A 17,195-nucleotide genomic window follows, 5' to 3' on the forward strand; every position below is an offset into this window, starting at 1 on the left:
CAGGGCGTTCCATTTACAAGGGGCATAAAACTGAAAGCAGCCTCCCTGCTTTGGAATTTATAATTTATAATAATTAATTATAATAAAAACTATATATTTTTTTCCATCAAAAGACCACCACCTGTAGACCTGAGAGTTCTAACTGGTTAATAACTTATCAGCGTGTCTCTGATGTACTGAGGAGCAAGGCCATTCAGTGCTTTGTAAACAAGTATCAGAGTCTCAAAATCAATCCTACTTTGTACTGGAAGCCAGTGGAGGGATTTGAGGACAGGAGTGATGTGCTCAGACTTTTTCATTCTGGTCAGGACTCTAGCAGCAGCATTCTGAATAAGCTGTAATCACTGAACAGAGGATTTTGTGAAGCCAGTAAATAAACCATTACAGTAGTCCAGTCTACTTGAAATGAATGCATGAACTATTTTTCTGCATCTGATGCTGACAGAAGGTCTCTAATTTTTGATATGTTCTTAAGATGATAAAATGCAGATTTTGTGATTTGATTGATGTGGCTTTTGAAATTTGAATCACTGTCTAGTATTACTCCAAGGCTTTGTGTTTCATTCTTAGAGTTTAGAGAGACTGAACTGAGATGAGTAGAAACTTTTTGTCTTTGAGTTTTTGGACCAAAAGTGAGGAATTCTGTTTTGTCTCTGTTGAGCTGAAGAAAATTTTCTGCCATCCAAATGTGTAAGTCTTTTAGACACTGAGTAAGGGAGTTTATGGGACTAAGGTCGTCTGAGGATAGAGATATGTAAAGCTGTGAATCATCTGCATAGTTATGGTAGTTTATATTGTATTTCTGAATGACCAGTGGAAGCAGGAGCATGTAAAGATTAAATAACAGTGGTCCAAGAATGGAACCTTGGGGAACTCCACACTTAGCACTCACTTTATTTGAATGGAAGTCTCCAACAGAGACAAAGAACTGCCTGTTTTGGTGGTATGTTTTAAACCAGCTTAGGGCTGATCCAGACAGCCCCAGCCATTCTTTTAATCTGTTTAATAAAATGCTGTGGTCCACTGTTTCAAATGCTGTGGAGAGATCAAGAAGAACAATAATGGATAATCTGTTAGGATCTGTGTTTAAGGTCGTTTTCACACCTGATAGTCCGGGAGACTCGGTCCATTTTGGAACAGAAATTGCAGCACTGTTGCACTTTCCTTTGGTTTGGTTCGAATTCACACTGCTCTTGGCTCAAACGGACCAAACCGTCTGAACACCTACAACCTCTGCCCAGTAGGAGCACTGTATTCACAAACAAAAGGTGACCAAAAGGACAGAAGGTGTAGAAGAAGACAAACAGGAAATCCATCTCCTTCTGCTGGACTTTTCTTCCACATAAACAATGAAAAACACTGAATTAACACTGTTTCTGCTCTTGCATTGGGGCATCATGAGCAGGCAGCAAGGTGGTGAGCTGTCCAGCATGTTGTTGTTTACATGAGACAAATAAATCAGCACAGACTACGACGTGTTGCTATGGCTACACAGACGCCAGCTGAGATACCAACATGTATGTGAATGTTTTAAATCACATATAAATCCATATATCATTACGCTTTATGCCACTTCCTTCCTTTGGTTCACAAGTTGGTCCGCTTTGCTTTCACACCTCAAACGAACTGCACCAGGGTTCATTTGGAAGCGGACCGAGACCCCCTGTTTTCAAGCGGACCAGAGTCTGCTTGTTTGGTCCGCACCAGAGTTCGTTTGAGCTTTCACACCACTCTGAACCGGACTCCCCGGGAAAACAGACCAGAGTTCGTTTAAAGCAGTGTTAATTTTGTAGACTAAAACTTTGACTAAAAATGTCAGACAGCCTTTTTTCCTTGACAAAAACTAGAGACTAACAAAAATAGACCTGTGCTGACTAAACTGAAATGACTAAAACTAGACTAAAATGTGATGTTGTTTTTGTCAGACATTCAAAATCCATGATACTTTTCCATTGTGGATAAATCTGTCAAAAAAACAACGTAGCTGTATCTCTTCTACCTCTCAGCTGTAGAAAGCAGGGACCCAGGTTTGGCAGGGTGCAGAGAACACACCAACATAATTCAGTACCAGATTTAGACAAGAAAATAAATGCTTGGACTAAAAGTAAAGACTAAAGTGTGAGGACTGTATGGACCAAAATTAGACTAAAATGTTTTGAGTTTCTGTCGACTAAAACTAGACTAAAACTAAAAAGGATAGAAATGACTAAAATGTGACCAAAACTAAAATGCATTGTATGTAAAGACTAAAACTAAGACTACAATTATAAACAGCTGCCAAATTGAACACTGGTTTAAAGTGGACCAAACAGCTCTGGTGTGAATGCGCCCTGAATGGATATCATTGAGAACTTAGAGTAGGACTGTCTCTGTGCTATGGAGGGATCTGAAACCTGACTATAAATGTCTAAAATATTGATAGTGGTTAAGTAACCGGTAAGCTGAGAGTAAACTGATTTTTCAAGTATTTTGCTGAGAAATGGTAAGTTGGAGATGGGTCTATAATTTGCAGTAACTGTTGCATGGAGATGACTTTTCTTTAGAGGAGGTGTGACCGTGGCAGTTTTGAGAGATAAGGGGAAAATGCCAGACTGAAGAGAGCAGTTGATATTTTGCTACACCAGAGGAGCTAAACAGTTAAAAAAACATTATTAAACAGTTTGGTGGGAATGGGATCTAAGCATTGGTGGAGGGTCTGACTGCTGAACAATATTTTCTAACATTTGGAGATTCAGTGGGTCAAAGTGGGACATGGTGGCATTAATGATGTTGTTTCTGGGTAACTGGGGGTGAAGTGTATTTAATGTTCTTCAGGTACTGATATTTTTTCTAATGGTGATGATATTGTTGTGAAAGAAAGAGGCAAACTGTTCACAGGTATCAGTGGAAATCATCTGTGCTGGGATTTGCCTGTGTGAGTTGATAAGTCTGTCAACAGTAGAAAAGAGTGCTTTATTATTGTTGATGTTTTCATTAATGATTTTAGAAAAATAAGACTGTCTAGCTAATTTGATTTCTTCATAAAGTGTATCCTAGTAAATGTTGTAGTGAATCTAAAGTTTGTTTTTCTCCACTTCCGTTCAGATAGCCGACACTAGCTGGGTTTCCATTACAGTTTTTCGCAAAATAAAAGCAATATTTTTTAAATTTAGATTAAGTGCGATTGCTCTTTGAATGCGTTTCCATTGAAGGGAGTTTTGGGCGTAGGCCTTGCAATTCTCGTAAAATCTCATCTCACGGTTTTGGTTACATCTACGGCGGTTGCCTTGATCATTTTGAACAAAAGACGACGGCAACGGATGATAGTTCAGAGGTAAAGTCCGTATGTATGGCAAAAGCCACGCGTAAGGGTAGAAGTATGATGTTAAGAAAAGTCTCGAACTCTTCTTCTGTCTACGCGTACCACGCCATGTTGTCTCGGAGTGATCGATCACGTGACACTGTATGTCACGTCCCGTGACTTGTAAATGCAGAAAAAGTGTTTCCATTGCACTTTTTCGATATATTTCTATACCGAAACACCTGAAAAACCTCCTCATGAAAGCTGAAAAAACTTTTTAGCGATATTTTAGGGTTTTTTCGAAATTCAGGTGTTTCCATTACCAGTTTTTTTTATTGTGCTATTTCGATTTTGCACATTTCCAAGTGTAATGGAAACCCAGCTACTGTCTCTTAAGCTGTCTAATGACCACTGTATTCCTCCATGGAGTTCTTTGGTTTTGAAGAGTTTTGGTTTTTGACAGGTACAATGCTGTCAATAATATTTTGTCATTTGTAGTTAAAATCCATCACAGGATCATCAGCACAGGTCACTCATTTAAAATTTTCTCAAATTTCTCAATTGTGTTGTCATCAATAAACCATTCTTTGATTATTTCAACAGTATTTTGCCGTACAGGAGAGGCAGATACATCAAAGAAAATACAACAATGATCAGACAAGGCAACATCTCTAACACAGAGTGTAGAAATAGTCAGGCCTTTAGATATAACTAGGTCCAGAGTGTCCCTTATTATGACTGGGCCCAGATACATGCTGTGAGAGGCCAAAAGCATCAGGCAAGCTCAGAAAATTTTTGGCATTCTGGTCATTTTGATTGTCAACATGTGTAATGAAATCACCTGAAATAATAAAATAATCCTAGTTGTAGTGTTGGGGAGTGATGATTGAAGTCCATACTGATACTAAATGGTCTAAATTTCTGAGTATTAGAGGGAAATGATGGGGTTTGTGTCTGTGGGTGATTACAACAGGAATTTGTGAAACAGTGTTGCAGTTAGAGTTATGGAACAGACTCACCAAACATTAGGTGTGCTTTGCCTTACTGGAGATTAAAACCAGATCAATGTTCATGGTGGCCCTGAGAGCTCACAGCACTGCAACTTAAGAAAACACATGCAAAAAGACAAAACACAAGCAAATTAAGAAAACATCTTCATCAATTTTACAACACATGCGAAGCATTTAGAAAACGCACTGCAGAGACTGCAACACAACACATTAGAAAAACGCGCTGCAAATAGACCACAACACAACGGAAGTGTTTCCAGAGGACACTTAAAAGTGACGCACACAAACATCATCATCAATTTGACAACACATGCCCAGCATTTAGAAAACACGCTGCAAAGACCACAACACAACACATTAGAAAAACGCGCTGTAAAGACCACAACACAACACATTAGAAAAACGCGCTGCAAAGACCACAACACAACACATTAGAAAAACGCGCTGTAAAGACCACAACACAACACATTAGAAAAACACACTGCAAAGACCACAACACAACACATTGGAAAAATGCGCTGCAAATAGACCACAACACAACAGAAGTGTTTCCAGAGGACACTTAAAAGGGATGCACACGTCCGTTCACACTTGTTGATGTTGTTGACATGGATTTTGAGTCACAGTGGTGTTGGAAAATGGGATAAAAAAGTAAGTGTTTTTGATTTATTTTAATATTGTGATCGCATGATTCAGATATTAGCCTATTGCAGTGAACTGCTGTTAAACTATAGTTAGCCTTTTGCTTGTAATTAGCCTGCCAATTCTCATAACCTGATGAAATGATACACACGGTTAATTCGCTGTGAAACCATAGACTGTACATAGTGTGAAACATGCTGTTAGCTGGCTATAGTTACTGTCAGAACCCTTAATAGGGGAAGAGCAAGTAATACTACCGGTGGGTTTTGCTGACATGGCTAATTACAAGCAAAAGGCTAACGATAGTTACAGGCTCATATCTGAATCATGTGATCACATTGTTAAAATAAATCAAAAACACTTACTTTTTCTCTCATTTTCCAACACCACTGTGACTTAAAATCCACGTCAACAACATAGATATCAAGACGTAGATGACGCGTTCGCTATCTGATGGTACGTCTATGGGGCCGCCATCTAGGCGCGGGCAAAAGAGTGAGAGTTCAACAGAGTTATATGGGCAGACAGCATTGAAAAAGCCAACTTCGTGTGCTGACGCCCACAGATATGATGGGTTCCTCGCTCTGATGTTAGTGGTCTGGCCTTAAATATGTACAGGACTTCCAACCGGGTTGTTTATTATACAGTCATGGACGAAAATATTGGCACCCCTGGAATTTTTCCAGAAAATACATAATTTCTCCCAGAAATTGTTGCAATTACAAATGTCTTTGGTATACACGTTTATTTTCTTCATGTGCATTGGAATAACACAAAAAATTGAAGAAAAAAGACAAAATTGACATAATTTTACACAAAACTCAAAAAATGGGCCGGACAAAATTATTGGCACCCTTTTAAAACTGTGGGTAAATCATTTTATTTCCAGCATGTGATGCTCATTTAAACTCACCTGTGGCAGTAACAGGTGCTGGCAATCTAGAAATCACACCTGAAGCCAGTTAGAATGTCTAAAAGTTGACTCAACCTTTGTGTTGTGTGCCTGTGTGTGTCACACCAAGCATGGAGAAGAGAAAGAAGAGCCCAGAACTGTCTGAGGACTTAAGAAGCAAAATTGTGGAAAAATATGAAAAATCTCAAGATTTCATTACCATCTCCAGAGATCTTGAAATTCTTTAGTCCACTGTGTGTAATATAATCAAGAAGTTTATAACCCATGGCACTGTGGCTAATCTCCCTGGACGTGGACAGAAGAGAAAAACCGACAAAAGAATGCAATGCAGGATAGTCGGAATGGTGGATAAACATCCTCAGTCAACTTCCACACAGATTCAGGCTGTCCTGCAGACTCAGGGTGCAAAAGTGTCAGCTGGGACCATACATGGTCATCTGAATGAGATGAAGCGCTATGGCAGGAGACCGAGGAGAACCCCACTGCTGACAAAGAGACATAAAAAAGCCAGACTGGAGTTTGCAAAAATGTACCTGAGTAAGCCTCAATCCTTCTGGGAGAACTTTTTGTGGACAGATGAGACTAAGGTAGAGCTTTTTGGAAATGGAAGTCATTCTACTGTTTACAGAAAATGGAATGAGGCCTACAAAGAAAAGAACACAGTACCTACAGTCAAAATTGGGGTTATTTTGCTGCCTCTGGCACTGGGTGCCTTAACTGTGTGCAAGGAATCATGAAATCTGAGACTATCAAAAAATTTTGGGCTGCAGTGTAGGGTCTTGTGTCAGTAAGCTGGGTCTACATCAGAGGTCATGGGTGTTCCAGCAGGACAATGACCCAAACATACCTCAAAAAGCACCAAGAAATGGTTGGAGACAAATTGCTGGAGAGTTCTGAAGTGGCCAGCAATGAGTCTGGATCTAAATCCCATTGAACACCTATGAAGAGATCTCAAAACTGCTGTTGCAAGAAGGCACCCTTCAAATCTGAGAGACCTGGAGCAGTTTGCAAAATAAGAGTGGCCCAAAATTCCATTCGAGAGGTGTAAGAAGCTTGTTGATGGTTATCGGAAGTGATTGGTTTCAGTTATTTTTTTCCGAGGTTGTGCAACCAAATATTAAGTTGAGGGGGCCAATAATTTTGTCCGGCCCATTTTTGAGTTTTGTGTAAAATTATGTCAATTTTGTCTTTTTTCTTCTGATTTTTTTGTGTTGTTCCAATGCACATCAAGGCAATAAACACGTGTATACCAAAGACATTTGTTGATTGCAACAATTTCTGGGAGAAATGATGTATTTTCTGGAAAAATTCCAGGGGTGCCAATATTTTGTCCATGACTGTAAGTTGTTACCTTATTTAAAATACAATGCACCTGCTGTTTTGGAAGGAAATGTGGAATCTTTCACTATGTGTAATACTGACCATCATCTGATTGTTAAAAGTCAGACTGGTCATTTTAATGTTGCTGGCAGAAAGCACCTCCTGGCTTTAAGTATTTATTTTTTTACTCAGTGTTGTTTTAATAATGTCATTAAATACAATACTTAAAATATACAACTAAGTGATATAAAACATTTTGGCATTAGTAAAGCACGCAGTTCTTATCGCCCACTCCAAAAATATTTGCCTTAATTTTCTGCTATCCCACAAACCAATAAATCAAGTCATCAGATGACTGGTATTTGACTTAAATGCTGGAAAATTCTCTGTACGGTCAGTCTAGTATCAGTTTGATTTAGGCTTTTTAGACAACATAAAGATGATCAAAGAAGCCAGGAACATTCAACTTTAACTTTGGTCTTTCCTTCTTTGTTTTGCAACTTTTTGTTGTACCATAAAGAAGAAAAACACAAGAAATTAGAAATCACGTGACTCGTCGGGACTTTTACCTGTTGAGACTTTAGTTTTCCTCATGTAGCTCTCTCTCTCTGCCTCTCATCTGATGATCCGCTCAGAAAATGTTACTGGAATCTGCTGGCTCTGCAGGTGTTTAAGTCAGAAATTCATCCCTTGCATGAGTAATTAAGCCGAGATCGGCCGTTGTGTCCTCACATGGCTAATATGCACTGCAAACTCAAAAATCATCAGGTGAGAAAAGGCGTGATGACTCACAGTGTATGCCTGCATGTAGCCTAGAGTAAAGGCCAGTTGCAAGATGAGAGGGAGAGAAATTATCTATATAAATCTATTTGGAGAAACAAAAACTATCTAATTATAGATTCTAAATATTCAATTACTCGATATTCCCTGTACACATCATAGACATAATAGGATTTTTTTAAATTTAAAGTTGATGAGACCCACAATCAGTACCTCGATTTAACTCCAGTAAGTAGTCAGTATGATGTTTCAGCTTTATAACAAAACAAATTTCATGTAGATTGGTTCAGGATTAAGCAAGGTAGGGCAGATTTTACAGGCGAAGTAGGCTTGTTTATATTGAGCTTTCATTAATCCCGCCTGTTCCAAGATGGTGGACCGGCAGATGCACAGCGGCTACGTTTAATAGCTGTGGACACATCATCTACGTATCCTTATCTACGGTCAACAACATCAACAAGTGTGTCCGAATGTGTGCATCACTTTTAAGTGTCCTCTGGAAACACTTCCACTGTGTTGCGGTCTATTTGCAGCACGTTATTCTAATGTGTTGTGTTGTGTTCTTTGCAGCACATTTTTCTAATGTGTTGTGTTGTGGTGTTTGCAGCGCGTTTTTCTAATGTGTTGTGTTGTGGTCTTTGCAGCGTGTTTTTCTAATGTGTTGTGTTGTGGTGTTTGCAGCGGGTTTTTTTAATGTGTTGTGTTGTGGTCTTTGCAGCATGTTTTCTAAATGCTTCGCATGTGTTGTCAAATTGATGACGATGTTTTCTTAATTTGCTTGTGTTTTGTCTTTTTGCATGTGTTTCCTTATGTTGCAGTGCTGTGAGCTTTCAGGGCCACCGTACATGTTCATGGCAAGGAGCCGTGATCCGCAGACATTTAGGTGTATTCCATTGTGTCGGAAGAGGTAGGGATGATTCAAGAAAGTTGTAAAATTATCCACAAATGGAATGCTGAGCGAGCAGCAGTATCCTATCAGCCATGTGTGCGGTCAGACTGGAGCACAGGGATTGCTTCTTTCCCGGCAGCTGGCTGCCCCATTTCCTCTAGAAGGGCTCCTCTGGAGCTTCTTCTCATGACGGCCTCCTTGAGCAGCCTGCAGTGGGCGGTGGAGGTCTTCACCGCTGGCTGCTGGATGTCATGCTCACCCAGCAGAGGAAAGTCCTGTTTGCTCAGGGCGTCAAAACTGACTGGTCAGCGGGATGCCCGTAGGTGTAGAGAGGGGCAAAGTAGGCTTAGCTCTATGCTTATCCCTGCATGCTACGGACCACAGCTCCAGCTGTCTGGGAGTGGAGCTTTCCAGAGCCTCCACTTTAGCTCCACCGTCACACACCTGTGCATCCGGGGCTACGTGACAGTGAGTCGGTTGCGCTGATGTTTTGGGCTTAGCTACCAGGTGGAGCCATAGATCCCACAGCAGGGCTGAGGCAGTCCCAGCCTCCAGAACATCAGCAATTGTGGAACCGAACCACGGAACAGTGAAGTCGCCAACCACTTCTGGAGCAACTGGAACGGAGCAGCAAGAAAGGCAGGCTGTGTTACGTACCCATGACTGGAAGTACTCAGGACTGCTAGGTGCTTGGCCTGAATCGTGGCCACAGTGGAAAATTCCACAATAAGGTTAATTTTTCCATAACCTCAGCTGTCAAAGACGTGATGCTCTTCTTCAGCTTTGAGATGTTAAGAGCACACTCAGATGTATTATTTGCCATTTGGCCCCAGAAAGTATGGCTTACGAAAATAAATGGGTCCTGGTCTTTAGTAGTCCATAAAGGTAAGTCAAATCTACTTACTGAGGTGTAAAGGCAATAAAAACACCAAGAGATTAGGATTAAACAGTAAAAGCAGTAAAAGCAGAGTTGTAGAGACAGATGCCAGCCAGCATCTGATTCAACTCCTTTATTCTAGTAAAAGTAAAAAGTGCATGCTCTGAAATGGGCTTAAAGGTGCAGTCTGTAAAATTAGGATCATTAGCAACAACAGATTCTAGATTGTACTGCTCACCTCTCTGTTGGTATCCATGGAAACCATTGGTGCAAAAAAAAAAAGATGCTTTTCTGTCATTTGCTACCTTCTGTGGTACTGTAGACACATGCAAAATCTAAACTAAAAGTAGAAGAAAATAACGAGAAATTAAACCAAAAATCAAAAAAGGAGGCTAAAATAGGCAAATTGTTGCAAAAGGATGCAGCAGAAATGGCATGAAATGGCAAATATGTCCAAAAGTGGCCAATTTGAACAAAAGGGGACACAAATGGGTAAAATGAGGAAATATGGGAACAAAAGGGGCAAAACTGGTTTAAAAATGGCAAAATGATGTCGTAATCATGGATCATATAAAGTGGTGATAATCCAACATCAGAACCCAATAATAGCGTAACACACTTTTCAGCTCCAACATGAGGTAACTGTTAGCCGGGATGCTAGCACCAGTGCTGCTGATCCAACATACATGAACTGATATCATCAATAAATCACAACTGGGGAGGGTCCATTCTCTGGGTTTATCAGGGTCCATTCTCTGGGTTTATCAGGGTCCGTTCTGTGGGTTTATCAGGGGTCCAGCCAGTTCTGTGGGAGGGTCTGCTCGTACACACATATGTCCATGTTGGTACCGCCTGTGTCATGCAGGCATCATTTGTAAGAGGAGCAGTCACAGCTGATAACGGTGGGAGTTCCATCCACTATTTAAATGATCATAACTCAGAATTTATAAAAATGTAGAGTCAATTCTCAGAAAACATGCTTACTTAGCCTGTCCTCAACAAGCAGTCACAATGTTAGAGAGACAAAAAAGTTTGACACAACTAAAAATGTATCAAAAGTTCTTTAAAATGAAATAAAAAGCACTAGTAACACCACAGCAAAAGTACTCAAAGTGTACTTTGAAAGTTTTTTTTCCATGAAATTCTGCCTATCAAAGTCATGTCCTCAACTCTAATATTTAGCACTAACTCTTTTATTAAATAAATCTAATATTTTCAGTACATCTGACTTATAAAATTAATTCCATATTTATTATCTCATTACTGACACTGTCAGAAAACTTTTGTCCTGGAATTTGCAAGTTCTTAAATGTCAGCGTGGATCAACTGTAATCATGGGACTATTTTAGACTGAAGTGATAAAACAGATTATACTATAATGTATCATTGACTCCAGCTGACACTCATGGCAGAGGGGAATTGTTTGTAGATCCTTTTTAAGTAAAGATAAAAATATTTTTCAGTCACAGGTGGGCAGGTACACTTTCACTGTCAGGTGGTACAACCAAGGTAAAACAGCAACATTTTACTTTACCATAAAAATTCTTCATGTTACTTTAAAAACATTTGTTTAATACAAATATAACATGTGTCTGAGTGCTAAGCTATTTAAATTAAAATTAGTTGCATATGTCAAATGGTGCAACCTCAATGATTGAAGGGTTATATGTCACTGACCCATAAACATATCATCTCTATGTACACATATTGATAATTAAACATATCTTGCTGTTTTTCAGTATCAGGATGGAGGAGCAGAGCCCAGACTCTCCTGAACCCAGCTGTGTGTCCATGAAGAGTGACCGGTCTAATGGTCGCTCTATTACCTTAAAACGATCTGCAGATGGAAGGTAAGAAATGATGAAATAAACTGACAGTTACGTTGACATGTTATCAGTGTGGTGAGTCCCAGGGGCCCACAGGCAGTGAACTTAGAGGGTCTTTTGAAAACCAGTGGATCCCAAATAATTCTTTTGTTCAACTCCTTCATTCTAGTAAAAGTAAAAAAGTGCATGCTCTGAGATGTGCTTAAAGGTGCAGTCTGCAAAAAAATTAGGATCATCAGCAACAACAGGTTCTAGATTGTCATGCTCACTTCTCTGATGGTAACCATGGAAACCAGTGGTGCTAAATAAGATGTTTATCTGTTATTTGCTCCCTTCTGTGGTACTGTAGACACAAGCAAAATCTAAGTTTATAAAAACTAAAATAATTGTATATATTCAGATGATAAAACATTAGATGGGGCTAAATATGAATATTATCTTCCTGTTTTATCACGTTTGTTCTGCTTAATGTTACTTGGTGAAATATTACACACTGTACCTGTAAGTAGAAAATTAAAAATGAATTTAACCATCAATGATACACAAAACACCTTTAGATAATTCTGTAAAAAAGTTCCAGGCACACAAAATAGGACAGTTTTCCTCTTTTGTCAACAACCTGCACAGTTCTGGTACAGAGAGAAAAAAAAATCACTGGACACAGTTTAGTTTAGCTGCAAGAAAAATGTAATCACAGCTGAAGTGAGCAGAGGTCCTGCATGAGGACCTGGATCATTTTAACAGCTTTGAGACTGTCAGAACTGGACTTAACATGTGTCTTTGAACAGAAACTGTATGGTTTTAAACACTTTAAATTAAAGAAAAACTGCATCATTATGAGGGTCACATGACTGACATAAACAGTTTTTAAGATTTTTTTTTAATTTTGGACATGAAATTTTAAAAAAAAGAGTAAAAAGCTTTTGATGTTAATGACAGTTTTTAAGGACAAAACCTGGAATCATCCAAAATCTAAATCAGGAGGTCAGACCAGGAAACAGCTGGAAACTAGAATGGGCAGATCGAATCAGAATCTGTGTGTCTCTGGTTTAAGTCCTACAAGAGCAAAAAATAATTTATAGAGAAACATTTTTATAGATTTAGCCTCTTAATGTTGCTCTCAAAGTGCACTAGATTGATGTTATCAACTTTAAAATGTACTGTGACGGTGTCACCAAATAAATAAATTCATGAGTGTATGTGACGAAAGGATAATGAAAGGAATGATGAAAACGGCAGGTTTTCTTTAAATATGTAAGAAATTATTCCCTGTATATGTAATGGTATGGAGTGAGGGTACCTGCTGTCATTTATCTGTTTTAATATGTGATCAAAATAATGAGGAAAAAAAAAGACGAGATAATATAAGGAGGATGTGTCGTGGGGGAAGAGGCGGAGAGGCAGAGGACCGGGAAAAGAGACAAAGAAGCAGGCATATCTGAAGAACTAGAGCCTGAAAGTAAGATAAAAAAGTAACTAGCTGTCTGGAAATTAAGCATTAAGTTCAAAATAATAAACCGGATAGCAGCTTACAAACAACAACACTGCAATCTTCCTGCTGGACCTCTCTGTGCGGACGCTGGAGCATGCGCCGGGAGCCGGACAAAGAAAGCTTTCCCGTGGGATACACTCCTGGGTCTGGGTGAGACCGACTCTTTTTGTACATTTTAGCCTGGTATACCAGTAGCGGCGATCGATCGCATATTTTTGTTTTCGGGGTTTTTTTTCTATCAGTGGATTTATTGCGTTTTTTTCTTCGTTTCCTGATGGAGTAAGGACTATTACGTTTGCGTGCGTCACGGACTTTTAAAACTCCTAAAAGACACTTAAAAGTGATTGGAAAAGGACAAGTTTGCGGTTTTCGTTAGTTTGGGACTTGTATTTTATTTAGAAATCATAAAGACGGTGTTATAATTATTATTTTGGTTGTGACCCAGTTTTGATTTAACTTTACGCGCGGTGCGCGCATTGTTTTGGTTGTGATTTATTAAATGTGAGATCTTTTGAATTTATGACGCTTGCTTGAGAGCTTTATTGGTTATTTTGGTTCAGAGCTGTTGTTTATTTAATAGTGAAATATTCTTTATCTTAAAAGGTTTTCTATTTTCCTTAAAAGTTCCCCCTTTGTGTGTGGTTAACGCTGACTTGAGAAAAGTGAAGTGTTACAGCACAACTTTTCCTCCCTGGGGAGCACGCCCCCAGAACCTTCTGGAAAGGTCAGAGTGTCCATGATCAGAATGGTACCACCTCTGCCTCAGTCTGAACCAGGAAAAACCCTGTATGTTAATTCCATAAGGTATTTTAGTGCCTTTCATTTTGAAGGGGGTTGCATTGAGGTGGCAGGAACCAAAATGAAGCATAGAAATCTGTGTTCTGGTTCATCCTGTTAGGTTCCAGACCTTTTAAATGTGGTGCCAGGTTGGTACCAGATTTTGGTTCTCATCCCTACAGATCAGGATGATGGATCCCTTTTTCTTAAGTCAGACACATTCTGGTTTGAGGGACTCAGAATCTACTTTTTGCAGATGATGTGGTTTTGTTGGTGTCCTCAGCCAGGGTCCTCTGTTAGACCGGTTCAAAGCCAAGTGTGAAATGGACAGGATGAGGGTCAGCACCTCCAAGTTCTTCCAGGGGGTAGTTGTAGTTCTGTAAAGTAGCCTGAGGTTGACAACTAGAGGAGGGTCTCCATCTTTGAGTAGAGGGGCCACCACAGCAGACTGCCAAGACTTTGGAGACCTCCTTTGAGCCAATGGGGTTTAAGTCAGAGGTGTTAGGGGGTCAGTTATTGAGGATCTGATCTCTTTCAATAAGCCTACATCCATACCAGAGTAAATGTGTGATTATCATTTAAAGCTCCTACATTTACCCTGTGCCATTTTGTTGAGCTCTCAAACTCTGTCATTAAATGTCCTTAAAGCTGATATTTTTTCTCCAGAGGTCAGCTGGAAACATCAGAGTTCTTCAATGATCAGTCCAAGCAGCATCAAACAGAGCTGGACTCCATATTTATGGTGTGTACATCATCATTTCCAGTGGAGCACATCTATCTAGATATCATGGTAAAGTGTTTTTCAGTCTGTCTGATCAAACACAGGCTGTCCTCTAAACATTCAGATTGTCTTTGTGTTCCAGCTGCTGGAGGAGAACATTATCACCTTTGTGAAGAAGGAACTGAAGAGATTTCAGAAGGCTCTGAGTCAGGAGAACCCAGAACGTCACAGTGAGGATGAGGAGGTGTTGGTTGGTGAAGATGAAGAGCAGAGGAGCAGCAGAGAGGCTTTTGTGAAGATCACAGAGAACTTCCTGAGGAGAATGAAGCAGTACGAGCTGGCTGACTGTCTGAGGAACAGTAAGTTTTTCAAAGTAAAAAGGAAACGTAGATTTAAGATGATGGAGAGATGAAGAGGAGGTTTACATTTCCACACTCTGCTTTAATATTCTGCACATACCCACTGAACATCTGAGGAGATTTTTGGATGAAACTGATGGAGGAAGAAGAACTGCACAGCCTCTCTTTTAGATGACAGCTTTTTGCAGGATCAGCTCATTCACATCATTTGTTGCTTGTTCTTTCAGGAACTCCTGCTTCAGTTTGCCAACATAAACTCAAGTCTAAGCTGAAGGAGAAGTTCCAGTGTGTGTTTGAGGGGATCGCTAAAGCAGGAAACCCAACCCTTCTGAATCAGATCTACACAGAGCTCTACATCACCGAGGGAGAGACTGGAGAGGTCAACCATGAACACGAGGTCAGACAGATGGAAACAACATCCAGGAAAGCACACAGAGCAGAAACAAGCATCAGACAAGAAGACATCTTTAAAGCTCCACCTGGAAGAGATGAACCAATCAGAAGAGTGATGACGAAGGGCGTGGCTGGCATTGGGAAAACAGTCTTAACCCAGAAGTTCACTCTGGACTGGGCTGAAGGCAAAGCCAACCAGGACATCCAGTTCACATTTCCATTCACTTTCAGAGAGCTGAATGTGCTGAAAGAGAAAACGTTCAGCTTGGTGGAGCTCCTTCATCACTTCTTTACTGAAACCAAAGAAGCAGGACTCTGCAGGTTTGAAAAGTTCCAGGTGGTGTTCATCTTTGACGGTCTGGACGAGTGTCGACTTCCTCTGGACTTCAACAAAACTGAAATCCTCTCTGATGTCACAAAGTCCACCTCAGTGGATGTGCTGCTGACAAACCTCATCAGGGGGAACCTGCTTCCATCTGCTCGCCTCTGGATAACCACACGACCTGCAGCAGCCAATCAGATCCCTCCTGAGTGTGTTGACATGGTGACAGAGGTCAGAGGGTTCACTGACCCTCAGAAGGAGGAGTACTTCAGGAGGAGATTCAGAGATGAGGATCAGGCCAGCAGGATCATCTCCCACATCAGGACATCCCGAAGCCTCCACATCATGTGCCACATCCCGGTCTTCTGCTGGATCACTGCTACAGTTCTGGAGGATCTGCTGAAGACCAGGAATAGAGGAGAGCTGCCCAAGACCCTGACTGAGATGTTCATCTACTTCCTGGTGGTTCAGTCCAAAGTGAAGAGCATCAAGTATAATGGAGGAGCTGAGACAGATCCACATTGGAGTCCAGACAGCAGGAAGATGATGGAGTCTCTGGGAAAACTGGCTTTTGAGCAGCTGCAGAAAGGGAACCTGATCTTCTATGAACCAGACCTGACAGAGTGTGGCATGGATATGAGAGCAGCCTCGGTGTACTCAGGAGTGTTCACACAGGTCTTCAGAGAGGAGAGAGGACTGTACCAGGACACGGTGTTCTGCTTCATCCATCTGAGTGTTCAGGAGTTTCTGGCTGCTCTTCATGTCCATCAGACCTTCATCAACTCTGGAGTCAATCTGATGGAAGAAGAACAAACAGCATCCAGATCTACAATGACACAGCTCTACCAGAGTGCTGTGGACCAGGCCTTACTGAGCCCAAATGGACACCTGGACTTGTTCCTCCGCTTCCTCCTGGGTCTGTCACTGACCACCAATCAGGATCTCCTACAAGGTCTGCTGACACAAACAGGAAGTGACTCAGAGAGCAGACAGGAAACAGTCCAGTACATCCAGACAAAGATCAGTGAGGATCTGTCTGCAGAGAAGAGCATCAATCTGTTCCACTGTCTGAATGAACTGAATGATCGTTCTCTAGTAGAGCAGATCCAACAGTACCTGAGATCAGGACCTCTCTCCAGAGATAAACTCTCTCCTGCTCAGTGGTCAGCTCTGGTCTTTATCTTACTGTCATCAGAAAAAGATCTGGACATGTTTGACCTGAAGAAATACTCTGCTTCAGAGGAGGCTCTTCTGAGGCTGCTGCCAGTGGCCAAAGCCTCCAACAAAGCTCTGTAGGTGAACTCACAACTGCCCTGATAAAAGTAGTCTGTATTTAGAAACATCAACTTATTTCTATGTCTGTTTCTGTTCTAGACTGAGTGGCTGTAACCTCTCAGAGAGAAGCTGTGGAGCTCTGTCCTCAGTCCTCAGCTCCTCCAGTCTCAGAGATCTGGACCTGAGTAACAACGACCTGCAGGATTCAGGAATTGAGCAACTTTGTTGTGGACTAAAGGATCCACATTCTAAGTTGGAATCTCTCAGGTCTGGATGTCACAACTTCTGTCTAATTTATCTAGACCTTTGTGAGTTCTTG

General features: G+C 40.7%; 1 protein-coding gene across 1 annotated transcript in view; it reads left to right on the forward strand.

Moving 5' to 3' along the window:
• LOC121520097 (NACHT, LRR and PYD domains-containing protein 12-like) overlaps nt 1-17,195 on the forward strand; it is a 32,436-nt gene that overhangs the window by 3,418 nt on the left and 11,823 nt on the right. Inside the window, exons 3-7 of the mRNA XM_041803368.1 lie at nt 11,451-11,561; nt 14,473-14,548; nt 14,670-14,886; nt 15,114-16,893; nt 16,976-17,143. Coding sequence (XP_041659302.1) covers nt 11,451-11,561; nt 14,473-14,548; nt 14,670-14,886; nt 15,114-16,893; nt 16,976-17,143 — 2,352 coding nt within the window. The remainder of the gene's footprint in view (nt 1-11,450; nt 11,562-14,472; nt 14,549-14,669; nt 14,887-15,113; nt 16,894-16,975; nt 17,144-17,195) is intronic.

The sequence above is a fragment of the Cheilinus undulatus genome, linkage group 13 (genome assembly GCF_018320785.1).
Source record: "Cheilinus undulatus linkage group 13, ASM1832078v1, whole genome shotgun sequence".
Taxonomy (NCBI): domain Eukaryota; kingdom Metazoa; phylum Chordata; class Actinopteri; order Labriformes; family Labridae; genus Cheilinus; species Cheilinus undulatus.